Source organism: Artibeus jamaicensis, unplaced genomic scaffold, assembly GCF_021234435.1.
Source record: "Artibeus jamaicensis isolate MK-2021 breed Jamaican fruit bat unplaced genomic scaffold, CSHL_Jam_final contig_2668, whole genome shotgun sequence".
Lineage (NCBI taxonomy): Eukaryota > Metazoa > Chordata > Mammalia > Chiroptera > Phyllostomidae > Artibeus > Artibeus jamaicensis.
The window spans coordinates 40,364-67,958 of record NW_026521583.1 but is presented as its reverse complement, the minus strand read 5'-3'; the positions used below and the strand labels follow the sequence as shown (position 1 = coordinate 67,958).

The 27,595-nt window shown below is 48.3% G+C and overlaps 2 protein-coding genes across 2 annotated transcripts in view; one reads left to right on the top strand and one right to left on the bottom strand.

Moving 5' to 3' along the window:
• LOC119037043 (ubiquitin carboxyl-terminal hydrolase 7-like) overlaps window positions 1-890 on the top strand; it is a gene marked incomplete at its 5' end in the record, with an annotated part of 28,940 nt that extends 28,050 nt beyond the window's left edge. Inside the window, 1 exon segment of the mRNA XM_053662670.1 lies at window positions 29-890. Coding sequence (XP_053518645.1) covers window positions 29-208 — 180 coding nt within the window.
• Window positions 891-9,838: 8,948 nt separating this feature from the next.
• LOC128626989 (lipopolysaccharide-induced tumor necrosis factor-alpha factor homolog) lies at window positions 9,839-13,840 on the bottom strand. The gene is made up of 4 exons (XM_053662669.1): window positions 13,726-13,840; window positions 12,557-12,688; window positions 10,125-10,269; window positions 9,839-9,947 (listed from the first exon to the last, which is right to left on the bottom strand). Exons 1-4 carry the CDS (start codon window positions 13,838-13,840, stop codon window positions 9,839-9,841), a joined length of 501 nt encoding a protein of 166 aa, XP_053518644.1.
• Between the last annotated feature and the right edge of the window lie 13,755 nt (window positions 13,841-27,595).

The window sequence follows — 27,595 nt, the reverse complement described above, 5'->3', positions numbered from 1 at the left end:
GATGGAGGAGTTTTTGTTTGTCTCTTAGTTTAAATTTGCCATTGTGGTGATGGGCCTGCACCGGTATATAAATGAAGATGAGTACGAAGTGAACTTGAAAGACTTTGAACCTCAGCCTGGTAAGAGCCCTCCCCTGGTTTTCCTTTTGAGTGGGGTTGGATCTAAGCAGCAAGTGGTAGGAGCTGGAGGTGGAGAGCCCTGGGCCTAGTGCCACCTCTTCCATTTCCAAATGGGGTGGCCTGGGCTTCCTCGCCTCATCTGTAAGAGGAAGAACAGCAGTAACCCATGAATCCTCCAAAGGATTAGAGCATTGCTCGGTGGGTGAAGGAAGTGAGACCTGAGGCCAAGGTGTGAGTGGCCCTGTGAGATTGGGAGGCTCTGATGATGCTGCATATGGAAGCCACTGAGACGTTTGGTCAGAGTGTGGGTGCCCTTGGTTTCATGTGCGCATGCAGCCCAGAGCTCCTGCCTCATGGTGACCCCAAACCAGGGCATTGGCCCTGCTCACGTTGTTGGACACTCCTGGCATGGGGGTCCTGGCACTTGCTCTGTGGTCTTATTGCCCCTTTCTCCCCACCAGGTAACATGTTTTACCTTCGGCCATGGCTAGGGCTCGACCACTTCAACAAAGCCCCAAAGAGAAGTCACTACACCTACCTTGAAAAGGCCATTAAAATCCATAACTGACTTCCTCACCCTGTGTGTGCAGGGACCGCGTGTGGGTGTGTGCCCCTTAACAGCGAGAACTCTGGTACATGTGCTCTCTGGCCGAAGTCTTAAGCAAGAGGATTTGCTGCTGGTGTTAATTTTATTTTGTTGAGGCTGTTCAGTTTGGCTTCTCTGTATCTATTGACTGCCCTTTTTGAGCAAAATGAAGGTGTTTTTATAAAGCTTGGATGCCAATGAGAGTTATTTTATGGTAACCACAATGCAAGGTAACTGTCAGCATAATGGGGAGAATAGGTTATGAGGTGGGCCAAAAGGTAAAACCTAGAACCGGTGGAGGGACTTTTTTTTGTGGTATTTCCACCCCTTCAGTATTGAAAAGGTTTAAAGGGTGGGGACCTGGGTGGCACTGGCAAAAGGTCTCTAATCTCTGTCTAGTTGGCATAAGCTGCCTGGCTGCCTTCTGGGGGTCCAGGCCACCCCCCTGTCTGCAGCTAGTCAGTCTTACATTTAGGCTCGTCCAACGTTCCTTCCTTCAGTTACACCTTCAGTGCCCTTTTGTGCGTCTGTAAAGGCAAAACAGAGAAACTCACAAGCTAATAAATAGCACTCTTTCCTTCACTGCGTGTCCTGTCGCCCCTTCCTCAGTTCTCTCCCCAGGTGCCTGGGTCGTTATAGTAAACCCTTCTCATTTCCGTCAGCCACTACTGTTCTGCAACCCATTTGCAACGCGGATGCACTGAATACAGTCTGACAGGCATTCTGGGGGCTTTTTACTAAATGGGAAAGCACTGTTAAATACGATTAAGGTGTACTGTGCTGCCTGTCAGCAAGCTTCATGATCTCAAGAGTTCACACGAGCAGTTGAAAAAATTATAAATAGAACTTTTCTTAAAATGGAACAGATGGAACAAAAAAAGAGCCTTTTAGCAAAGAGGGCATGCTCACTCGTGGTTAGTAAGCTGTTGACTTTGTAAAAAAGTTAAAAATAAAAAAAAAGAAAAATGAAATTGTATATTTAATGAATGAACATGTACAATTTACCGCTTGGAGGAGGTGACTTTCTGTTGGGTGACTCTACAAGTGACTCTCACTGATGTTGATATTCATCGTGTGTGGTTTCATTTCAGTCCCGACTTTTTTTTTTGGAGCTAATGCCAGCTGCGTGTCTAGTTTTGAGTGCAGTAAAATAGAGTCAGCAAATCACACTTAGTTTTCGTCCTTCCCCAGTATTTTTGTTTGTTTCTGTAGCAGCAGTGGACACCAACTCTTCCTGTATATTGCCTTTTTGCTGGAAAATGTTGTATGTTGAATAAAATTTTCTATAAAAAATTATAATCCAGTGAGTGATGTGGAAGTTGAGGAAGATGTCTGCCTTCCCCAGAAAGAGGCTTGGGGAACCTTTTCATTTAAAACAAGAATTTACTGAGATATTTCCCGCCCCCCTCCAGTTTAAGTATTGCTGGTGTACAGTTCTGGCTTCTTTGTTTTCCCCTTTTTGGTCGCCTCTGACTAGTCTCATTTAAGCTTAAGAAATAAAAGGTTTCCAGGTGGGAACCATGTGCAAATAAGATGACTGGAAATATTATTGGAATGGTGGAAGGCGCAGTGAGGCCCGGGGCGTTGGTGTTCGAGTAGCCGAGGCCCTCCACATGGCTCTCACCCAGTGGCCACGTGCACTGTTTGTGGTCTCTGGGCTGGTCTGTTCCCCGGGGTGGCACCTTCCAGTTCCCACTGTGACGGGTGTGCTTTCATACCCCTAGAGCTGCCCTCGGCCAGGGCATGGACAGCACCGCCCCTCTGTCTTTCAGTGAACGTGCTGATTTTTGTTTGTTTTAGGTTTTGGCCGAAGGTAGGTTATTGTCTTGGGGAACTGAGAATTCTCCCTGAAGTTACTGAATGGCTTCATACAAGATTTTTTTGCAGCATGGATGATACATGCTGCGTTTTCTTTTCCATCCACTCCCAGTTTTGGTATTAAGGGTCTGAGTTCACAAAACTGATTTTGGGGGACAGGGATGGAGACACACTGCCCTTGAAACCGCTCGCTCTGAACCCCCAAGAATGTTCCACCCTCTCCCTCTAGGATGCTGATGTCTGGTGTTGGTGATGCGACTCCTGGAATGATGGGTCCCTGGCAGCCATGGTGCAGGCAGTGGGAAGGAGAGGGGCCCACCCCAGGTGTACTTCAAAGCAGTGTGCTGGCAGACCCGGTGGTCACCTATTTAAAACTGAGAGTGCATACTAGGTAGGGAACAGGGCTTGGCCATTGTCATCTGTTTAACAGCCTTTCCCAGAGCACCTTCCCAAGGTCCCTGCTAGTGCCGTGGGGGACCACTTTAGAAATGAATTGCTGGCCTTTCTCCAAGAGCTTCAAGTCAGCTGTGCTGGGGACCACCACATCCAGCAAGAAGTGAGGCACATGTCTCCAGGATTGTTTGTGAGCATCACCATGTTAATATGTTTTAAATGCCAGCGTCTCCATGTACCACTCTGGGAAGTGGGGCTTTGGTGTACAATGAAGCTCGAGGGACAAGCAGCAGCAGCAGAGGCCCCTGTTGAGGCAGGCCCCTGGGGCACAGTCCTGTAGCTGCAGTGAGAGCAAGCCGTGTCCAGAAACCATCTCTTCTGAGCAAAGCCTTAACCGGGGCTTTCCTCACGCATGCCTGTTCGCACCTTGTTTTGAGTCAGATGTTTGTGGCTTGGGTGCTGTGTGGGAATGCAGCTCACTGAAGCCTCTCGTTTGGAACCACCTGTGTACTTGAGAGTGCGGCACGCTTTTGGCTCTTTGGCCTAGTGGTGGGCTTGGTGGGACTGCAGCTTTGTTGCTGGAGCCAAATGAGGCTGCGGACCACACTTGAGTGGGCGAGGTTGAGCTGGTAGTACTTCACTGGTAAAAACAGGCTAAACTCACAAAGTTCGCTGAGCCCTGGACTAGAGTGGAAGGGAGCACTTTCAGGGCATTCCTGGTTGGCTGGTGCCATCTGATTAGCGTGATCCACCAGCAAGAAGGTGCATCAGAATGACTGTGGAGGTCGGCCTTGCCCCCACTGCAAATACAAACTGTCTAGTTAAAACCATGTGTCCCATGTCTGTTTTGTGGCAACTCTGTTGTTTCTGGCCAGTGCTGGCAATTTTGTTGTGGCCTGGTGCTCTCCAGTATTATCTGCCAAGGTGACTTTTCATTTGCTCTTCTCCGCGCAGTAGCGATAAGCCACACGTGGCTATCTAGTACACAAAATGCCGCTGATGGGGGAGGCTGTGAACTTGAAGTTGCCATGTGTGGCTACCATTAACCATATTGGATAAAGCCATACTAACCAGATTTTCTTCACATTGTGGTTTGTTACATAAAACCCTAGCGTACTGGGGCTCTGGTGTTCTGACTTTTTTATTAAACCTTAAGGCAGGGGTGTCAAGCTCATTCTCACCAGGGGCCACATCAGCCTCACAGTTGCCTTCAAAGGGCTGAGTGTAATTTTAGCTGTATAAGTGTAGCTACCCCTTAACTGTTAAAGGAGTATAAATTACATTCGGTCCTTTGGAGGCACTTATGTGGCATCCCATGAAAATGAGTTTGATACTCCGTCTTTAAGGGATGTTTTTGTTTTGGATGGGAATGAAATTAATTAAAGGCCAGTTCCCCACTTCCCTATATGTTGCCACCTACTGGGGTTGGAGCTCGTGCTGACCTGCCCTTCCTGTCCTGGGGCCTTGAATAGAATGGGCAGAGCGCAGTTGTGTCTGTGCAAGTTCCAGAGGAAGGGCACACGTCTGTCAAACCTCCAAAGGGGCACTGACCCACACATGAGGCAAGAAATACCAGTGGGTGGATCCAGAGTGGGCATAGGGGTATTGATCGACCCCCAAGATTCTACTAAATTTGTTGTGGACTGCTCTGCCTGGTTTCAGGAATTGTAACTCTACCCCCCATGGCTAAGGATGAATGAGCGATCTCTGGAACGTGAAGCACAGGAGACAAAGCTTGTCTCTGGTAGCAAATGCTGCCTCAGTTTCCTCTCCCTGCCCCCAAAGCATGGTCAGAAGTCAATGACGGGTAAGACCCCTCACAGTGAGGGACAACCTAAGACAGACTGGATCACTTGGGAGGCGTTCATGGAAGGACAGGGGGCGGGGGGCTGAAACAAAGAGCAAGCAATGGACCCTTGGCCCCTGGCCGTGACATATCTGGAGTCCCCATGTCCTCGGGGAGAAGCGCTTCCTGGCTGTAATCCACTTAAGCCTGAAAACCTGTGTGGGGAGGCGGTGCAGCTCCTTGCCTGGCCAGAGTGCAATGGGGGTAGGGGTCTGGCATCACAAAGAATTCCTGAAAAACCTGTGAGACCTCCTTTCCTAAGAGTGTTTTCATTCATATGTTAAGGGACGGAGCAGGAAACCCTAAAGTGTCCGCAAATCTCCCTTCCTGACAGACTCGGACTCAGACTAAGCCCTCAAATTTCTTTGAAATGTTATCTACTGTTTGATCCTTGCTGCCCTGTATTCCTGTGTATTACAACTCAATAAAAGCCCCTGGAGGAAGGGGCTCAAGGCCTTTTTTCCCCCCGGAGAAACTAGCCACCTCCTGCCCTTTTTTTCCTCTGAGAAACTGGCCACCTCTCCTCCTCAAGCAGATCATGTCTTGGGTAGTGTTTACTCTCATCCATGGTGGACTGGGGGGACTTGTGGGAAAAGTCGCCCTCACATTTGATATACGTTTAAAAATGTCACGATATAGCCCAGGCTGGTGTGGCTCAGTGGATTGAGTGCCAGTCTGTGAACTAAAGGGTTGATGGTTCAGTTCCTTGTTATGGTACATGCCTGGGTTATGAGCCAGGTCCCCAATAGAGGACGTGTGAGAGAACCACACATTGATGTTTCTCTCCCTGTCTTCCTTCTCTTTCTAAAAATAATTTCTTTGAAGATATCCCAGTATAATGTTGGAGAGAAAAACCTCCACCCTGAGCCCTGTGAAGCCTAACTCAGAGTGCTGTTCGCCTGTCCCCTTTCCCACCAGTCAGGAGTGGGTGCTCTCAGTCTTTCTAATTCCCTTATAGAAACTTGGCATTGCAGTGGGGGTAGGGGTGGCAGTGTTGACCTGGGAGACCAGTGCCATAGCGTCCTGTGTGTTCTTCTGATAGGGAGGAAGGGACATGTCCTGTCTTGGGTCTGGCCACAAGTCAGTGGTCCTCAAACAACTAGCCACAGAGCATGCCGCAACTCGGTTCTCAGTGAGGCATCGAGACCACCCAAAGGGACCAGGACATGGATTTGGAGGCTCAGCAATCTGGCTGGGCTCTTGGGGCTTGCTAAGTGCAAGAGGTGACCTTGAAACAACCACCCTGATGTCCCACTACTGTACCATCCACTGTGCAGGCGCCTCAGCTGGCCTTCACTGTGGAAGGAGGGCTGCTGTCCCCTTTTCAAATGGGGGCTGCAGGAGCCCAAGGCAAGGCACTATCTCCCTCTGAGCCCTGGGTCCTGCACAGGCCACCCTGGCATCTCCCAATTGATACAGAGAAAAACCTTAGGCACACAGAAGCCAGGTCAGCCTATAGGAAAAGGTGTGTACAAGGAGAAAGGCCACAGCCCCATGTGCCTAAGCTGGTTCTACACTGAGGCCTTGGGACAGAATAACTTAGGCTGCACTGGGACCAGGCCTCAGACAGAGAAAGACTGAGAAACAAATGGTCCAGGCTGGTGTAGCCCAGTGGACTGAGCGTGTGCCTGCAAACCCAGGGGTCGCCGGTTTGATTCCCAGTCCGGTCACGTTCCTGGGTTGCCGGCCAGGTCCTCAGTTTGGGGTGTGTGAGAGGCAACCAAACATTGTTTCTCTTCCTCTCCTCTTTCCCTCTCTCTAAAAATAAAATCTTAAAAAAAAAACAAAAAAAAAACGGAAACGGTGATTCAGTTCTAGTTGTGCAAGGCGATCAGTAAGGCTGCCCTTGGATGATGGGGACTTGCGACGGGGACTGATGGGCACGAGGACAGGCGTTGTTCAGTCTGATGGCTGCCGAACTGGATTTCTGTGCAGCTGGACCTTCAGAGTGCAAAGAAGCTGAAAACCTGGATTTTCAGCGACTTTCCTCATTTTTACAAGTTGACAAATGACATTTTCTTAACACTAAGCATTCTAAATGAGAAAGGCTTGGCCCTTGGTTCACAGAAGGGTGAACCTGGTTGAAGGTGCAGTGGCGGTTGAGCCAGGCCAGTGATGGAGGGCTCGGGACACCACCAGCATCCCAGCTGGCAGAATGCTGAAGGAAATTGCTGTCGTGGGACTAAATGTTCGGGTCTCTGGACTGTCTGGGGATCCTCATCAAAACCAGCAAGTTTCCTGGTGAGCATGGGATCAGAACACTGGCCCTGAGTCAAGCTCTTTGGATGTATCTGGTTCCAGACCTAGGCCGGCCTTGACCTCTCCCGCAAAGCCAGGCCTCCTTGTGATTGTCACCTGCAAAGCCTGGGCACCTCAGCAGAGGGGTGGACTTCCTTCACAAACAACAGTTGGCTGAGTCCCAAATCAAGACTTATTCCTCTGGGTAGTGGTGGCCTTTGGGCCTGTCCTGGCTTCTGTGACTTTCTCTTTCAGTATTAACCCTCACTCTCTGGGACGGTGTGGTCTCACTTTTGAAAGAGAATGTGGCCACCTGTCTGGTTGACCTGAGGCCTTCCTCTCTCCCTGGTTCACTTGGCAGCACTCGGTCGTGATTTATTACCAGTAGAACTGGGTGCCCAGCTTGTCAGACATTTCACCTTCTGTATAGCCCTATCATCTTGTTACAAGGGGTCTCTGTCTGGATGTGAAAATCAGGATGCAGTCCCACAGATAGTATCTACTTGGAAATTGGTTCTACACCTGGGGGTGCAGGAGATGGCAAAGTGCAGCTGCCCGGGCATCTCTGTGGGGCTGACATTCAGACATGGAGACATCTGTCATCACTCCCTTAGCTGTGCCACACAGGACTTGCCAGCTCTGATAGCACCTTCACAGCAGGTGTGGTCATAGTAGCTCTCCCCCCACCTGGTTCAACTTCCAGGAACCTCTCTGTTCGCCGAAGATGGCTTGAGAAAAGGCCACTATGGTGCTTCAATGCCTGCAGGACTTCAGCTGTACACACAACAGACACACACATTTTCCTGCCACTATAGCTTTTCTCGCTGCTGCATTCATTTTGGGTAGACAGGCTGAGTTTCCAGCTGCCACTGGTCTGGTTGCTGGACCTGGACAAGTCACCTCTGGAATCTGGCGTGCGTATATGCAGAATGGGGAGCACTGCTCTCTGGGGGCAGCGGTGAGCATTGCAGCCAACCACTCGACACACTCGAATGAATGAAGTGACTGTCACAAGCCCCTCCTGTTACTCTTCTGACCCTTAATTCTCTCTCTTCCCTTCTCCCTTCTCTATTTAATTGAAAAGATGGGTGAGAATATTTTTTATGGGTGAGGGGAAAGGAGAGAAACATCAATGTGTGGTTGTCTCTCACGCACCCCCCACTGGGGACCTGGCCTACAACCCAGGCATGTGCGTTGACTGGTAAATCAAACAGGCAACCCTTTGGTTTGCAGGGCAGTGCTCAATCCAAGGAGCCACACCAGCCAGGGCAAAAAGAAAAAAAAAGGGGGGGGGGTGAGATCATAATTTTTAATATTTTGTGAAAGAAAAAGTGCCATAGCTGAACCATAGTTGAGTCCTGGGTATCCTTTAGCCCATACCGCCCCCTGACCTCATACCCAAGCAGACTGCATTTACCCACAAGGGATCTTGTTCCTAAGCCAACTTGGGACCTTTTAAACTTCTAAGCTTTTGCCAAGTCCTTGTGTAGCTGTGAAGGAATTTTAAGGATTGAATCTCTTCTTGGGGGTTGGAGGTAGAGATTTGGAAGATTTACTCCCCACTCTGTGCTCCCATAAATCCACTCATCTCCTGGGGCACCAGGCCCTGGGAAGTCTCAGAAACCCAGGAGTGAGTGATGACATTGCTGGGCCAGGCTAGGACTAGGTGAGAGAAGGCTGGGGGGTACTCGAGGTGGCAAAGGGAGGGGTCTGGATGCTGGGGGTGGGGGATGGACCCAGCCAGCTCACAGTGACTTCAGGTGACCCATGTGAAAAGTCTGGACTCAGTTGTGAGGTTGGCGAGTTCTAGGCAGGTGTCTGGCATAATCACAGCTGAAGTTCCTAATTCTTGCCCATGTTAATTGGGTGTACTCTGTGGTTGCTGGTGACAACCACGGAAAGCAGGCAAGACTTGGGACAGAGAGGCCTGTCAGGGGCTCTTGTCTCCTTCAAGGAAGGCCAGTATGGGGTGTCAGGGAGGGAAGTTATTCTTCAGAAAACAGGACGGGACTGAAGGGTGGTGCTGAGGGACTGTAGGAGTCTGGAATGGAGGGGTTGCAGGGTGGTGGCCATGCCATTCCCAGCCACCAGGGCCACATGAGGAGGTGGGAAGAGCGAGTCACCTTGAGATCTGTTGGGTTTGCTGGACCCCTAGGCACCCAGGGGGAGGACTGTGAGATGCAGGTAAGGATGGAAGCCTCAGGGGTAATGTGAGAAGAGACCTAAGACAGAACCATGTGGGGCATCAGCAGGACAGGGCGTCCTGGCGGGACACACAGCTGGTGGCTGGGAACTGCTGCTGTACAGCTAGACAGCAGAGTGAGGGTCACGGGCTGCAGAGAGGCCAGGCAGGTAGGCAAGGGGGAAAGTGTCTGGTGGATGTTGGGTTTAGCAACAGGAAGTCACTGGTCCAAGCGGGCAGGGCAGGGCAGGGGGTCAGGTGTGGGCCTGGTGTGGGTCCCAGAGTGAGTGGCAGGTAGGGATGTAGCAAGAGATGATGGGAAGTTCAGGCCCCCCTGGCTGGAGTTGCAGAGAGACAAAGGGTTGTAAAAGCATGAGCTGATCAGTAAATTGTGGTTTTTAAGGAGTCAGAAGAGCATGGGCCCTGAGAAGAAAGGGCTGGGCATAATTCACTCACCTGGGGCTGAGCACCTACTCTGTAGACAAGGGTCTGAGAGCCAACCTGGCCTTGCATGGGGTCAGGAGAGCAGGGGAAGGACAGGTGGTCACTGCATCAGTTCTGTCACACTCCCAGGAAAGGGCTTGCAGTGGGGGAAGCCCAGCAGGACAGACATGGGCAGGTAAATGTCTCTTAATACATATTTATTTCACGGAGGTTCACAGGCGACGGTAGCGGAAGAGTTCGTGCCCGCACACTGGGCATGTATGCTTCACATCCATGAAGCTCTCCATGCAGAAAGGGAGGAGACAGCAACCCAGGACACACCTGCAGCCTCGGGAGCAGTGGGCCATGGGCTGGGGTCCAGGCCGGGGGGCTCTGGGCTCACCCCAGGGCCAAGTCAAGGCTGCACACCCCCATCCTTGGTCCTGCCCAGCCCCCTCTGCTCGGCCTCCTCCCCACCCTGGAGGCCCTCCCCAGCCAATGGTCAGGGCCCCCACTCACCCAAACATAAAGAGGCCTGTACACAGCAGCAAGGTGAGGGCCCCTGGGACTGGGGTGGTCACTGTGAGGATGTAGTTCCCACAGTAGGGACAAGGGTACTGCATCGGCATGACAGACGCCATCCTAGGCACACCGCTGAATGCAGCTGGGGGGCCGGGAGGGAAAAAGCTCAGACCTCCCACCCATTCCTCCCTCTCCTCAGTGTCCACCACTGGGCAGCCCCTGGCATGGTCTGCACCCTTCTGTAGGGGCCCCGAACTCCCCTGAGCAGCTCAGGCTGTCCACATGGAGCCCCTGCAGCCCCTTCCCTACCAACCACCAGCCCTCAGGGTCCAGGGGTATGTATGCCTCAGTCAAGACACCTTGCCTTCCATGGCTAAGGGGTCTAGGGAGTTGGGAAGCAGCTCTGGGTGTGAACTCAAACTTCAGTGTGTTCCCCAGGACATCCTGCCCATACATCCCCTTTAGGATTTTGTTTAACTGAGCCAGAGCTGGTTTCTAACCTGGCAGTTCAAAGCTCTGACACTCTTGGTAAAACAGTTGCATTAAAAACAAAAATAAGGAAATGGTATGGGTACTCCCAGGGTGGTGCACCAGTGTTAGAGGGATGCCCCCAACTCTCCCCTGGGCCTTTGCAGAGGACCTGCATGGTGAAAAAGGAAGCAGCAGCTGAAGCAAAAGGATGGCAGTTAAGAGGGCAAGGTTAAGTGGGGGAAAAAAATAAGGAAATAAGATTCTTTCTTGAAATTTTGCCTTTGCTTTAGATTTTGTCTTTGTTTCTGTTTTTGGAAAGGAGCAACTTAGATTTTACTTTAGACTGATTAGAATTGTTTGGCTAAAGTCTAGTGAACGAGGCAAGATTTATGAAGCCTTCATGAACTGGTCAATCTACAGAATGCTAATCACTTATATTTAAGTTGAAAAAAATATATGGCTTTGGTAATAAAATGTGTAAATTATGGCAATATGTTTCGAAGAAAATAGAATTAAAAGTAAATTGTTCTAATTCCTGAATGCATAAAAATGGCAAACAAAAAGGGACTAGGAAAATTTGCAGATAGTCTAGTAAGTTGAAGGATTGTCTAGAAGGAAGAGGCAAAAAGACAAGCAAGTGAGACATGCTTTACATATATAGTCCTTATATGTGTGATCTGTATGTGTATTATTTGTGGTGTGTTTTCTGCCTTTCAGTGGCATAATTAGGGTGAAATATTTTATTGACCTAAAGAAAGTGAACACTTAAATTGCACAGGATCCTGCCGTCTGGAGAAATTATTTGATGTGAAAACCAGTTTTAAGTTTACTGTCTTTTAAAGTTATTAGTATAAAAAAATGTTGTTTTCCAAAAAGTTTGTTATTAAACTTTGGTTAAGTATGTTTGGCAGCCCTCCAAAATTCAAATTTTAAGAGACTTTTTAATTAAGAAGTGACTTTAGGTTATTCCAGTGGGACCCTGGGATACCTCAACTATTTGTCCTCCCTCTTTTCTAAAAGAGAAGTTTTATAAATAATTAGACCTATTTAATATGCTTAAAATACATGGTAAGCTTTGTCAAATAAAGAAATATTAATTGCCAAAAAACCCCACAAAAAACAATGACAAATTACTCTACCTCCAACAAAACCCCAAAAGCCTTCTTGGTGCTATTCTTCTCATCTCTTCCTCTTGAATTTGTAAAAAGTGCGCTTAGCTCCTTTAAACATTGCAGGCGTGTCTACAATCTTGGGTGTGCAGGGAAGGATGGGCTTTGAATTTACTGGCCGAATTTATTGTCAGGAAAAGCCAGTTCCAGGGAGCTCTGGTGTTCTGGACTGAGGGCTCAGGGCCTCGCCTGGGTGGACTGTTCAGAGTCCTGAGGAGGGCTTATGACCAGGACAGACTTTGGCTTCTTCTGGGGTCCAGGGTGAGGGGGTGCTGGGTTGGAGAGCTGGAGCCAGGTAGGTGGGGGTGTAGACTCCTTGGTTTGGCACAGAGCTCAGGGAAGAAGTATCTATGGCTAGAAGGGGGTGACCCACACGTGCTAATGGCCTTTGCAACAGCAAAGATGCCATCTTCACTCTGCTCAAGGGAAATTTACAGCCCAGCCCAGCAGCCCTCAGAGGGTTCCCAAGTTCCCTGGCCAGTTCCTGAGTTCCTTGCTTAACACTCCAAAAGCCCAGGCCCCACTCTGGGGGCCTGCATCCCCCTCACCTGTGGTTGGAGTTTGGGTCTTTGCAGGATAGGGAAGAGGATTTTACTCCTTAGCATCTACTGTGTACCAGCCCCCCGCACCAGTGATTTCACATTGGAGAGAAGTGCTCGTGGCCATGGGCGAATGGCCACTGGTGGCTGTGGGGCAGGGAAGGAGGGCTTCCCAGAGGAGATGCTGTTTGGGCAGAGTCTTGGTGAGTGGTGGTCAGGGCAAGGAGGGAAGGCAGGCAGGATTGCTCACCTGTGCGAACAACTTGGGGGCCTTGGTAGTACATTGGAGGAGGTGGTTGAATTCTTGGAGGTTGAGGAGGAGGTGGTGGAGGAGGAACAGGAGGAGGCGGTGAAGGAGGAGGTGGCGGTGGTGGTGACGGCTCTTTGGGAGAGAGAAAGGAAACACACTCTCAGATATGACAGCCCTCTATGTGCCAGGCACTGAGCGATAATTTGGTCAGCGTGAGGGAGAAACCCATTTTACAGGAGAGAAAGCTGAGGCCTAGAAGAATGACTCAAGTTGCCCGCAGGTGGAAGACTGTTTGAACAAGGGATTCTGGGATCCTGGATCCCCAGAGTGTGGTCTGAGAGAGGGGAGGATGGGAGCCCCACAATTTGAACGACATTGTGGGCGATGGCTGGAGATCCTTGTGTGTTTCATTGGGAACCACATGGGCACTTTGCATGGGAACCTGACCCTCCCAGGAAAGGAGCTTCATGACTTGAGGGGGCCCCTGGGTTCTCCCCACCCAATGCCTTTCCTCAGAGAAGGAGCAACCAGGAAACAGGAACCCCTGCCCCTGCTTTTCACCACATGGTCTAGACCCTTTGGGACAGGAAAAGGTTTCTTACCCACCCTGTTCCCCCAGCAGCCCCACTAGGGCCTGGTTTTTGTACCCATTCTACAGATGACAAAACAAATTCAGAAGTTAAGTATGTAGCCCAGGGCTGTCGGCTAGAAAGTTGTGATGTCTCACTGAGTTAGCAACTGCCCAGACCTATGACAGTCATATCAATTCACCCTCTTGCTTATTTTCAGATGAGAAAACAGACTTGAAGGGGCTTGGTGGCTCACTCAGGCTGAGATCAATGTAGCCAGAAGCCCATCCCACCCCACCCATTAGTCCAGGTGTCTCTGGGGCAGAGGAGGGCAGGTCATACCAGACATAGGGTGGTCATTAGCTTTGTTCCACGATTTTCCTGTGACACTTTAAGAGAGGGCATGTGGTCTTCACCCTGTCCCCATTGGGTCACATGGTCCCAGGTTTGTGGGGACAGCAGGACTTAGGGGAGGTGAGGACTAGAACCAGCCCCCAGCTCAGCAAAGGGACACACAGTCTTCTCTCCTGCTTCCCGAGGGCCCCTCCTTCAGCCTGTCGCTGGCCTCTCCCAGCCCCGAAACCCAAGGGGCTCCCTCACCCTGGGGAGGATTCCATCTTGGCACACTGGGGGTCCTTTGTTCCAGCAATGGCGTCGAAGCATCATCGGATTCCAGATTCTGAGTGTCTGAGTGCTTGTCTCCAGCAGTCTTCATTGTGGCTTGGCTGCCCACTGACAGGAATACAGGCCTCCTCCAGCACCTCTCTCTGGGCCTGGTTCAGGTGGAGCAGCCTTCGTGATTGTGTGTCCTCACAATGGCCAGAGGAGGAGTGTCATCCCCATCCTCTGCAGGAGGGGGCGGAGCCTTCCAGGGGCCCAGCCTAGGGAACCTCTGAGGATGGCCCTTCACCACTGTCCACAGTGGTGCACTGCCATTCTGTGCACAGTGAGGAAGCTGGCACCGAGCTTCACAGGGCAGGGTGGCAGAACCTATCTGGAGCCTTAAAGGTAAGAATCTGATTAGGGCTAGTGATTCTGCTTTGAGGAATTTTGTCCTGCTCCATGCAAAGATCTAGCTGTGATGATGTTCATGTCCTCTTATTTGTAGGTGGGTCGTTTATACACACAAACACACACACACACACACACACACATATGTATGAGGCTTGTCTGAGCAAAGTCAAGCCTTCATTAATAAAAGAAGTATGGTATGCACAACATCAAGTAACCTGGCAGCCAAGTCAGTAGACTGGAATGCGCATGCGTGAACAATGATGACTTCACTGTACTAGTCAGTGGGGATGGTACTGAGTGAGCATCTGTACTGTGTGGCTGTCACATCAAAATGACTAACTGAGGAGAGTAGCAGATCTGCATCAAATTTTGCATTGAGCTTGAACATTCCCCCGCAGAAAGTATTCAGATGGATCACAGGGCTTTCAGGGATGATGCCATGAGTGCAGTGTGCATGAAAGTGTGGCATAAATGCTTTAAAGATGGTCAAGAATCTGCTCAAAGTGATCTACATTCTGGCAGGCCTGCAACAAGCAGAACACCTGAGAATGTTGAATGTGTACAGGCTGCAATCAACAAAGATTGGTGACTGACAGTGCGAGAACTAGAAGCTGATCTGGGGATTCCAAAAACTACTTCCAAGATTTTGATGTAGGATCTTGTCATGAAACACTTTGTTGCAAAATTTGTTCCATGGCTTCTGCCACCAGACCAGAAGGAACATTGTGCTGCAATTACTAATGACTTGATTCAAACCAGTACCAATGAACCAGATTTCATTACCAATGAACCTGAGATGAATCATATAGGTCTAGGGGCATATCCAGAAATGAAGGCCAAGTCATTCCAATATAAGCCTCCTGGTTCTCCACCTGCAAATAAGGTGTGGTAAAATCACAGCAAGATCAAGCCCATGTTAGTTGTGTTTTTTTACTGGGAAGGTGTTGTGCATCATGAGTACACTTGTCCAGGCTGAACAGTTAATAGGGGGTACTACCTCAATGTTCTTTGTCGGTTGAGCAATGCAAAAAGACAAAAATGGCAGCTATGGGCAACTGGTGATTGGCAACTTCATCATGACAATGTATCTGCTCATGCATCATGACTCCTACAGAGTGTTTTGGAGAAACATCAAATCACCCAGGTGACTCAGCTCTCCTAAAGCCCAGTTTTGGCATCTCGTGACTTCTGGTTTATCCCAAAACTGCAATCACCTTTGAAAGGGAAGATATTTCAGACTGTTGATGAGGCTCAGGAAAACATCACAGGGCAGCTTATGGTGATTCCAACAAAGGATTTTGCAGAGTGTTTTGAATGGTGGAAGAGACTTTGGGAGAACCATGTGAGGTACCAAGATGCCTACTTTGAAGGGGACCGAGGCGTCATTGTCCTATGTACAATGTTTCCTATATCTTGTATCTTCTTCAATAAATGTCTCTTCTTCTTAGTACATGGCTGGATACTTTCTGGACAGGCTGTATAAGCACACATCATGTGTATACACATGTGTCCATGTGTGTGGATATTGCAAATACAGATGTACATAAACACATGTATATACACACATATGAACACACGAACTACAGGTATATACACACATTCATGTGGTGTATGTGTATCACAAGTTCGACTGCCTCTCCTGCTTATGCAGCTGTTTGAGTTTGGGCAAGATCCTTACTTTCTCTAACCCCCCATTGCCTGGCTTACTCATCTGTAAAATGGGGTACTAATAGCTACCTTAGAGGGCTGTTATGAGATCAAATGATATAACCCAGGTAGGGGGTTCAGACTGGTGCAGCAAATGAAGCCACCATTGTCCCCGTGAAGTGATGAGCCACCTGAATAGCCCAGAGTGGATGCTCCCGATGTAGAGGGCAGCCTGTGGGTGCAGGCCGGCTCAGTGCCATAGCGGGGGTCATGGCCAGGATCTGTGCCTACAAGGGCATGCGCCTGGCCAGTATACTATATGGCTTCTCAGGATGCTGCAAAATTTGGGCTAACATCCAAGATAACCTGCTTGTCCTTCAGTCTGGCAGCAACCAGAAGTTATGGCGAGTCTGGGGTGGGGGGAATGGGATTTGGTGATATCTAGCACAGTTACAGATGTGGGACTTGTGGACCCAGCATTACTCTTTCTAGGAACCCATGCCCAAGATAGTCTAGCAAAAATATCAAATGATGTAGTCACAAGGCTATTCACTGCAGCAGCAAAAACTAGACATAACACAAATGTCCATCCACTTATCTATTCTTCAGCTACGAAAAATAGAGGGAAGGAGGGGAGTGAGGAAGGGAGAAAGAGGTGGAGGTTAGGGAGAGGAAGAAGGAAAAAGAAGAAGAGAGAAGATAAAAGAGGAAAATCTCCATACATTGCTATAATGTAGTCTCTGAAGGAGATATTGACATATTGTTAAGAAAAATGCGTAGCCCTGGCTGGTGTAGCTCAGTGGATTGAGTGCGGGCCTGCGAACTAGAGTATTGGGGTTCGATTCCCAGTCAGGGCACATGCCTGGGTTGCAGGCCAGTTCCAGTTCCCAGCAGGGGACACATGAGAGGCAACCATACATTGATATTTCTCTCCCTCTCTCCTTCCCCTTCCCTCTAAAGATAAATAAATACAATCTTAAAAAAAAAGAAAAACAAGTGTGTATTTCACCATTTTCTGTATGAAGCTATATAATTTCCATGAAGAAATAAAGTGGTTGACATTGAGGGACATGGGTGAAAGCAGGCTCTCTCTGAATATACTTTACTTTATTGCTTTGACTTCAGAACTGTATCATTATTTATTTCTAATTACTAAGGAAGTAAAAACAACAATGCTGAAATATGGAAAGCAGGCAAAACCAAACAAATGTGAATATATATGTCAAGATTTCTTACAAGAGAAACAAAGTACATGCCATAAAAGAAAAACTTGAAAAATGACTTTATCAGACCTGAGAGGGCCAGCTCTTTAAAGGCACAGAGAGAAAACAAAAGGCAACCCATGGCTGGAAAAAATCATCCGCAGTTCATATGTGTGACAAAGCACCACATGTATCCAGATATAAAAGAGCTCCTTCCACTCAATAATAGTTATTTAAAAAATGCAATATTAGCCCTGGCTGATGTGGCTCAGTTGATTAAGTGCTGGCCTTTGAACCAAAGGATCACCAGTTTGATTCCCAGTCAGGGCATATGCCTGGGTTTCAGGCCAGGTTCCCCAGTAGAGGGCTTATGAAAGGTAACCACACTTTGATGTTACTATCCCTCTCTTCCTCCTTTCTTTCCCTTCTCTATAACATAAATAAATAAAATCTTTAAAAAATGCAATATTAAAATGGGTAAAAAAACCAAAATAGACACTTCACAAAAGAAAACATAGGAGACTTCTGGCCAAGATGGAGGTATAAGTAGAAAAACTGTGCCTCCTCACACAACCAAAAGGAAAACAACAAATTAAAAAACAAAGGATAACTGGAACTGCCAGAAAATCAAACTGCACGGAAACCAAGGAGTTAACGAAGAAACATTCATTCAGACTGGTAGGAGGGGTTGAGGTGGGCAGCCAGGGAAGACATATAGGGAGGCAGTGGCTAGAGGACTGGATACACTGGGAGGAACAATTGGGGAGCGAGACAGACCACACAACCCAGGACTCCAGTGCAAGAAAATATGGCCTCAAAACCTCTGGTTCTAAAAACCTGTAGGGGTTGCAGCAGTGGGATAAACTCCCAGCCTCATGGGAGAGTTTGTTGGAGAGACCCACAGGGTCCTAGAACATACACAAACTTACTCACCCAGGAATCAGCACCAGAGGGGTACAATTTGCTTGTGGGCAGTGGGGGAAGTGACTGAAAGCCGGCTGAGAAACCAGCAAGTGACATTGTTCCCTCTTTGACCTCTTTCCCACATACAGTACCGCAACACAGCTATGTAGGTTGCCTCTACCTAGTGAATACCTAAGGCGCTGCCCCTTTCTTTGTAACAGGTGTGAGGAGACAAAAAAAATATATGGCCCAAATGAAAGAACAGATCAAAGATACAAAAATAACAGTAAGTGATGGAGAAGTAGCCAACTTATCATATGCAGAGTTCAAAACACTGATAATCAGGGTGCTCACAGAAATGGTTCAGTATGGTTGCAAAATAGAGGAAAAGGTGAAGACTATGCAAAGTGAAATAAAAATATACAGGGAACCAGCAGTACAGGGAAGGAAACTGGGACTCAAATCAACAATTTGGAGCAGTAGGATGAAATAAACATTCAACCAGAACAAAATGAGGAAACAAGAATTCAAAACAATAAGGAGAGGCTTAGAAACCTCTGGGACAACTTTAAATGTTCCAACATCTGAATTCTAGGGGTGCCAGAAGGAGAGAAGGAAGAGCAAGAAATTGAAAACTTACTTATCCAAATAATGAAGGAAAACTTCTCCATTCTGTCAGAGGAAATACACTTCCATGAAGTCCAGGAAGCTCAGAGAGTCCCAAAGAAGTTGGACCCAAGGAAGCACACACCAAGGCACATCATAAGTACATTACCCAAGACAGAGATAAGGAGAGAATCTTAAAACCAGAAAGATAAAAGGAGAGAATTACCCACAAAGGAGTTCCCATTAGACCTTCGGCCGATTTCTCAAAAGAAACCTTGCAGGCAAGAAGGGGCTGGAAAAAAAGTATTTGAAATCACTGAAAGGGTAAGGATCTACATCCAAGATTACTCTATCCAGCAAAGCTTTCATTTAAAATGGAAGGGCAGATAAAGTGCTTCCCAGACAAGGTCAAGTTAAAGGAGTTCATCATCACCAAGCCCTTATTATAAAAAAAGTTAAAGGGACTTATCTAACAAAAATGAAGATAAAAACTATGAACAGTAAAATGACAATAAACTCACAACTATCAACAACTGAACCTAAAAAAAAAAACCCCAAAACAAAAGCAAAAGCAAACTAAGCAAACAACTAGAACAGGAACAGAATCACAAAAATGGAGATTGTTAGGTAGCCAAGGTGGCTAACAAATGACCTGGAGCCAGGGAGGGCAGCCACAAGAGAAAGTATAGAAGGGCTTTTAAGGTGTATAGCAGACCCCCAGGGGAGGGTGAGTCACTCTGCTGATCTGCTCCAGGTATCCTGGGTATCAGACCAGGGAGGGCTGATTCTATAGAAAACTTGAGGAAGAGGGGAGAAGGCAGTGAAGATTCAACCGTTTTTCTGCAGGATGCTGTGGGTATGCCTCAGTTGCTTCTGAGATGGGGAATCTCATGGTCAGGTATTTAGGTGGTGACATATACCTTCTTTGTTCCAGTATAGTCAGTGGGTTAGGCCCAAGTCCCAATACACTCTAACAGAGATCACATGGATGGTTATCAGTGGGGTTGGGAGGGTGCAAATGGGAGAAAAGGTACAATGAATAAGCACAATTGGTAGGTACAAAATAGACAGGGGAGGTTAAGAATAGTATAGGAAATGGAGAAGCCAAATAACTTATATGTACCACCCATGACATGAACAATTGGTTGGGGGGATGTTGGTGGGAGGGGCAGTGCAGGGCAGAGAGATAAAGGTGAGAAAAAATGGGACAACTGTAACAGCATAATTGATAAAATATATTTAAAAAATGTTAAAGATAGGAATAACCAATATACAAAAACAAAACCCCATATGTACCACTGGTTTAGATTAAAAAATGGACCATCCTAAGTGCTGACAAGCATATGGAGCAACTATGATTTCATACACTTCTGGTATGAGTGTAAAATGGCAAATTGCTTTGGAAAGCTGGCAGTTTCTTATAGGCAAACACACACTCACCTTTGACCACCAATTTTACCCCGAGATTTTTAACTAGGAGAAATCAAAACATATGTTGAAAAACAGACCCATAGGAGAAAATTCATAATAGCCAAAATTTAGAAACAACCCAAATAATTGTCGACAGGTGAGTGTATAAGCACATTGTGTGTACTCAGCCCTGGCTGGTGTGGCTCAGTGAATTGAAAGCCAGCCTGTGAACCAAAGGGTCACTGGTTCAATTCCCAGTCTAGGACACAGGCCTGGGTTTCGGGCCAGGTCCCTGGTTGGGGACACGCAAGAGGCAACCACACATTGTTTTTCCCTCTCTCTTTCCCTTCCCTTCTGTCTAAAAATAAATACAATTAAAAAAATAAACTGTATATTCATATCAAAGATTACTGTGAAGCAGTAAAAAGAATGAATTTTTTAATATATTTTTTAAATATTTTATTTGTTTATTTTTAGAGAGAGGGGAAGGGAAAGAGAAAGAGAGGGAAAAATATCAGTGTGTAGTTGCCTCTAACGCATCCCTTACTGGGGACTTGGCCTGCAATCCAAGCATGTGCCTTGATTGGGAATGGAACCAGTGACCCTTTGGTTCCCAGCCCAGTGATCAATTCACTGAGCCACACCAGTTGGGGCAAAAAAATGAATTACTGATGTACTCACCAAGATGACTATATCTCAAAAGATGATTTTAAGCAAAAGAAACCTGACCTGAAAGACTACATCTTCTATGCTTCTATTTATTGGAAGTTCTAGCACAGGCTAAGCTATGCAATCTGATGGAAGGGAAGATGCATCTGTGAAGGGAAAGAATCAGCGTGTAGGTAGGTGTGCCCGACTTAGCAAGTTCTACTTATGTCTCAGGTGCTGTGGATTGGCCCACTGTTACAACTGTTTTTCAGCTGAAGGGGAAAAACGTGTCCTGAGGAAGCTCTTTCCTGAGTCCCACAAAGGCGTTGTCCTCCTGGACAGATGAAGTGCCTGGCCCCAGCAGCCAGCACCCTTCTCGGCTGACACGCCTCTCCAACTCCTCACCAAACCGATGGGGTCCACACCCTACATGTATTGGTGTCTGAGATTTAGTGCCTACTGCATCCTCCACCACTGGCAGGAAGAGGTGCTCAATAAATATAGGCGCAGTGTGTGAATGAATGACCTGCATGATCCACACTCCTCACACCCCACCCCATCCCCTGGGGGTTTGAAGCTAAATCCCCCACACCCCAGCACTCAAGGTCCTTCTGTAGACTGGAGGTTACACATCTTGGGATGGGGTGGGAGACTGCCTTCCTTGGGGATTTTGAGGATGGCGATCCTGCTAATCCAGGGTTGGGAACCTGACTGCCAGGCCTGAATGGGACACTCTGAGGGTGAATGAAGAAGGGGCTGATGAGCAATGTGCAGGAGCCCTGACCATACCAGACATGGCCACCAGGGGACAGCACCAGCCCGTGTGAGTCAGCCTCGTCTCTTCTCTTGGGGCTTTGTTGGGCTGAGAGATTCCATCTGGGGCAGGGACCCATGCAGCAAGGCTGCCCCTGCCACCCTCCCTTTAGGGGTGTCCCCACTCTGTCCTGAGGCAGAGGAATCCTATCCCACCCTTCCTCCTTCAGGCCACACTGGAAGGAGTTAGGAGTCGTAAAAGAGGGCTCAAGGCCAGCACAATGCCATGCCATGCCACAGCATAGGGCTGTCTGGGAGCCAGGTGAGACCCCAGTCTCCCTGCACACAGACACAGGGCCCTTGGGAGAGCCATGAGTCCTGGCTGAGCTGTTCCAGGGCTGCTTCTGTGAGGATTAGTTCTCTTGGAGGCTCAGGGTTCCTGGAAGTCTGTTTTGATGTTTATTGTATTAAATCTTTGCATCCCCTGAATAAGGCCTGGCATAGAGGAGAGAAAATGTGGTCAGAGCATGGGCTCTGTCACTCCCAGCTGTGTGACCCCAGGCAGGCCTCAGTTTCCTCCTCTGCAAAATGGATCTAATAATAATCCTTCCTGCTGAGAATGTTATGAAAATGCAGTGAGCCGGTTTTACGTTGCTGGCTGATCCTTCACATGTGCCTATTCTCTTCATTCCATCCTGCCCCTGGGCACCTGCACTTTCTGTTTCTGTACCCAAAATACTCTTTCCTGAGATATCCCTTTTCATTTTCATTGTCAGACCCTCAGCTCACGGGCCATTCCTCCTGGGGGGCTGCCATAGATCCATTGGCAAGAGGAGCCAGCCACACACTAGCATACCACCTGGTCCAATTTTGACAACAGTTACCTCCATGTGGAATCAACTGGCTCATGTATTAGTTTACTTGGTCACTTGTCCATTGCCCTTCAAAAGGTCAGCTCCTTGAGGACAGGATCCTCATCGATTTTGTTCACAGCCCTCTCCCCAGTACCTAGCACAGTGCTTGGAACAGAGAAGATGCTCAATAAAGATATGTTGAGTGAACAATGAATGAAAGAAATACATGTGAAGAGCTTAGCCCTGTACCTGGCTTATAGAAAGCTTGCAAGAGTTAGCAATTAGTAGAAATGAACATGACAGTAATAAGTAAACAGAGTCATGAAAACTAGGACAGGGGGCAGGCTATCCTGGGAATAGAATGAACCTGGAGTTAGGCAGCAGCCCCTCATTCTTCCTGCTGTGTGATGTTGGGCACTTTACTCACCCTCTCTGGGCTATACTTTCTTCTTGAGAAATAAGGAAGACTGAGGCCGGGGCTGCTTGAGGAAAAAGTGAAATGGGACATTTTTTTCCTTCTTGCTCAACCTCTCTTCTGAGAAGGGCCCAGCTCCCAGAGGGGCAATATGATGAGGAGGAAGGAATCCAGAAGAATGAACTGTAACAGAAATTATTAGGCAATTGTGTGGGGAGGGGGTCTATGTTGCCGAGGGTCCTGGGCTTTCCTGAGAGTCCAGCCATCCTCTTCCCCTGCTCATCAGCGAGGTCCATGTGTTCCAGGTGCATGGGGAGCCTGGAGCCCTGTTTGGGGAACTGCTAGGTCATAATGGGAGGTCCCCTAATCTCTCTGGGTGGAATTTCCAGCTCTGTCAACCATCCTGTCTGCTTTCTCTTCCTCTGAGTTTCTGGTGAGCTGGGAGTGGAGGTGTGTGAAGCATGTGGGCTGCTATAGGTGTCCCACACAAGCCCCTCTGCTCACTCAGGGAGGAGGAGAAGGGAGCTGTTCTCATCTCCTGGGCACTGTCCAGTGGAGGCTATCTCTCTGGAGAGCAGGCACTCTGGATAGCAGAGGGAGACAGAGTTACCTCTTTCCTGGCATCTGCTGTCCATCCCCTGCCCTCAGAGCTCTTGGAAAGGGCCCCCGAGGCCTCCTGGAAGGAGCGGGAGGACTGTTTCTAGACTAGGGAGGTCTTGGGGCCTGGGGAGAACCCAGGAAACTGTGTGATGGATGGTGTTGTGAACCGCCCTGCCTGGTTTCAGAAGCTTTAACCCCCCCATGACTAAGGCTGAGTAAAAGACCTTGGGACCATAAGCCACTAAGGAGACAAAGCTTATCTGCCAAGCAGAAGCACTGCCTCTGCCCCCTTTGCTTCACCCTGCTTGGTCCTGAGTGGATGACTGGTTAACCAATGACAGGTAAGATTCCAGAAGGAAGGGACGACCTAAGACAGGCATGGTTGTGAAGGGGCCATCAGGGAAGGACTTAGGGGGCTATAGAAAATGGGGGTGATGACCCCTCACCTCTTGGCTTTGACATAGACTGAGTCCTCATTCTGTCTGTAAGAAATCTCCTAATCTCTTGGCTGCCGGAATCCCCCACCTGACTTAAGCCTAAAACAATGCCGGAGGCAGGTGTTCCCTGTGCTGGAATGGGTAGTTTCTGGGGGCAATCAGACCTAAGAAAGCATGCATAAAATCCTGTGAAACCAGCTTTGCTAATAATGCCCTCAATTTAAATGATATGGGTCCAAGCATTAAATGAGTTAGTTTCCCCAAGTTTTATGGCCCTTTGGCTATCTGACCCTGACTCAGAATAAGCCCTCATAGTTCTTTGAATATTATCTATTCCTTGATCACTCCTGCCTGACAATGATTGATCAGCTTTACCTGTATTTCTGTGCAAATTGAGCCCAATAAAAGCCCATTAAGGAACAGGCTGAAGGTCCTTCTCCTTTGGGAGAGTGGACATCTTTCCTCCCCAAGCAGATCATGTCTTGGTAGACCTATTCTCATCCATGGCAGAGGTGGCGGAGGCCCCTGTGGGCAGAGCCCCCCTACAGGGAGGGTGTGTCATTATGCATGTTTCCATCTGCTGTGTTTGAATGGGGTGGGTACGTGTGTGGGGAGATGTGTGTGTGTGTCTTGTCTGCTCAGGTGTGTGTGTCCAGCACCATCTCTGCATAGGGTGTTTGTGTGTGATGCAGATAGGTATATGGAGGTATTTGTATGTGTATGCGTAACTTGGTGGGCAGTGTGTCTATCTGTGTCTATGGGGAAGGATGTGCGGATGAGGTATCTGGGTGTGGAGCATGTCCACAGAGCAGGCTCCTGGGTCCATCTCCGCCCCCCTTCAGCCAACTGCCCTTGGAGCTCACCCTGGGCAGGTTGCAGCTTCAGAAGCTTCCCAGAGGGGTCAACCCCGGTAAAGCAGGCCAGAGGACAGGATCCCCACCTCCACTGGCCTCCTCACTGGGCCCAGGAAGAAGTTTTCCAGTTCCCTCAAAACTGTATGCTCTTTCAGCACCATTTTACAAAAGGGGAAACTGAGTCATCCTCCTGGTCCCTCATCAGTGACAGACCCTTGTTTCTTCAACATGTGTTTACTGAGCACCTACTATGTGTCAGGCATAGGAAACCAAGCAAAGAAATGAGGTGCCTGACCTGGGGAGTTCACATTTTAGTGAGGGAAAGCAGGTGCCTGCCAGACAAGGTCATATGGGGAGAAGGGTATAACGACAATGACAGGGAATGGATGGGACAGACTGATTGGAGGGACATCACTTTTTGTTTGGGGTGGGCAGAGGTTCCCCTCATTTGGTGCAATGACCAGAAAGAGTCATCCTGGGAAGAGTCCCCTCAGATTTGCATGTCAGCAGACTCTAGTCACTCACCATCTGTTCTCAGAGTCTGCACACCTAGCTCAACACAGCCAGGTGGGGTCCCTCCTCACCCCACTCAGCAAAGTTTGTTCCAGAAGATATACAGTGGCTTCCCAAAATGAAGACTGAGTTAGAATGAAACAGGAAATGCCACACAATATTTGCTTGACCTAGCAGCAGGGCCATAACCCCAGAAGCTGAGCAGGGACAGATGGAGCAGGTGGGCTTGCCTGTGGGTACTGGGAGGTAATGATTGTGTCTGTGAAGGTTCACCGTTGTAGCATGTGTTTTCACCTGGTGGGGATGTTTGATTGTGTGGGAACCTGTGTTTGCAAGGGGGCAAGGGGGCAATGCCAGGGATGTTCCACTGACAAGTGTAGGAAGGGGTGCTGGGAGCTGTTTATATTTGGGGGATTCTCCAGTAAGTAAGACTGCTCAGCATTGCATCACCTGCGTAACCATGGCCTCTTTTTCTCCATGCAGGCAGTGTCCCTGAGTCATTTGGCTGACTCTGGAGACAGTACCACATCCCCAAAACACCTCCTTGGGGATGGCAGCACTTCCCGAAGCTGGTAGGGAGGGAGGGAGAAGGAGTGGCCTTCAGTGATGCTGATGCCCTGCCTGGGATGCTTTTCCCACCTGTCAAGACTCCAGTTGGCATTTCCAACAGGGAGCCCTCTTGAGAATCCTGGGGAAGGACCTAGGAAGAGATTTGCTGTATTTCCCCAGGCCAGCATTTCTGTGTTTGGAGAAGATGAGAAAAGGGGCTCTGCAAGAAACAACTTCATGCACACATTTGTATACTCAGTCACTATTCAAGACTGCTTACAGGAACTCTGTGCAGGGCTAGCTACTGGAGGTACCTGCTAAGCCCAATAGACAGTGTTTTGTGTTTCCAGAGTTATGGTCTAGTGATAATTAACTGGTAGAGAAAATGAGAGGTTTAAGTGAGAACTCTAAGGGGCACCCAGAGAGTGGTGGGGCTCCTCTCGATAATGGTGTGGAGACTTGAGAGATGGGAAGATGCTCTTTGCCTCTCCCCACTAAATAAACACACTGATGTGTGATGGCTGGAGCTCAAGCTGCTGTTTTGGTCTATAAGACAACCCTGAGGCTAGAAGCCAAGTGTTAAAGCCAACTTTTAAAGCAAGAATAGAGGAGGCATCCAAGTCATTGAGGATGATCAACCTGCTGCATCAACCCAAAACATATCTACTCCAGGAGCTTTTTTTGTTGTTTTTACATGACAGAGATATAAACCTGCAACTTGCATAAGCTTGTTGGATTTTCTTATGTTCAGTTAAGCCAAATCTGAAGTATTACAGGCAGAAGACTTGGGATATTATTTAAAAAGCAGCAAGGAGTCAATGATGGTTTGAGCATGGGAGGGACATGGTGACAAAGATTTTCTTTTTCTTTCTAACTAAACTTTAGGTAGTCTCCTCCAAATCCTTTGCTTGACTGGATTTGGCCATGGGCTCCTGTCTTTGTCCTTGTTGAGTACAGTTTTAGCAGGAATCCTATCAAGTTGGTTTGGCCAGAGTCCCTCACCCTCAATATCTGATCACCTCACCCTTGACATTTGACCAAATTCCTCCTCTCCCACCAACCCTCAGGTGATGTCTGATCACTATGACCTGCTTTCTGCAAGAATCCTGTTAGGCCAATTCAGCCGGAATCTCCCCTGACCATTGAGGCTCCCTGACCATTACTAAGGGGGAGCCGTTAGTAATTCCCCCTCTACCCTGCTCCATGGGTCTAAATTCCCACTTTTCCTTGTTGCACTCGGAGCTGAGTGCAATTTCTTTCCCTTATTGCAAAACCCCATTGTTGAGCTCCTTCCCCCTATGGTGACAGCCCTGAATAAAGTCTGCCTTACTGTGTCAGTGTCATGAGTAATGTCTTCATTAGAAATGGTTGTATTTGAAAGATCATTCTGGCTGCTGCATAGAAAATTGGAGCGTGGGCATGAAATTAGGGGAAGGCAAAAGGGATGGGTGGAGGCTGCTGTTCCTGGTGGGACGGTAGAAGCCCAAGTCTTGGTGAGAAGAATGGGGACAGGAGTAGACAGGAGTTGCACTTTGAAGGGGAGAGTCTCCATTTCACCCTTGCTTTAAGCCCATACCTGGCTGCCTTCACTTTTTTTAAATCCTCACCCAAGGATATGTTTATATGGTTTTGTCACTGATTTTAGGGAGGGAAAGAAAGAGAACATCGATGTGAGAACCATTGATCAGTTGCCTCTCACTTACCCTTTGAGTGTGTGTTGTTCCCATTCAGGACTTAGGTTTATGCCCTGAATGGGAATCGAGCCTGCAAACTTTTAGTGTATGGGATGATGCCCTAACCAACTGAGCCACCATCCAGGGCCTGGCTGCCATCACTCTTGAAGGCGAAGCTCCCTAATTGAGACTCATACATTTAGCTCATTCTGCCAACTGCCATCTTAACCCACATGCTCTCTCACCTCAGGGCCTTTGCACATGCTCTGTGTAAACTCTCTTGAGAATGTCCTTTCTCTTGTTTAATTTCTCATCTTCTAGAAGATCTCGGGGGCAATTAGCACTTTCTGGAGAAGCCTCCTCTGACTCCTCCAGCACAGAGATTGTTCCTG

Bases quoted from the DNA above. Each gene is read 5' to 3' on its own strand.
- LOC128626989 (XM_053662669.1), bottom strand. From the start codon at position 13,840: ATGAAGACTGCTGGAGACAAGCACTCAGACACTCAGAATCTGGAATCC. The intron at 12,689-13,725 runs GTGAGGGAGCCC...TCTCTCCCAAAG, and splicing joins AAGATGGAATCCTCCCCAGG to AGCCGTCACCACCACCGCCA. The intron at 9,948-10,124 runs GTGAGTGGGGGC...CCGAGGCTGCAG, and splicing joins ACAGGCCTCTTTATGTTTGG to GTGTGTCCTGGGTTGCTGTC.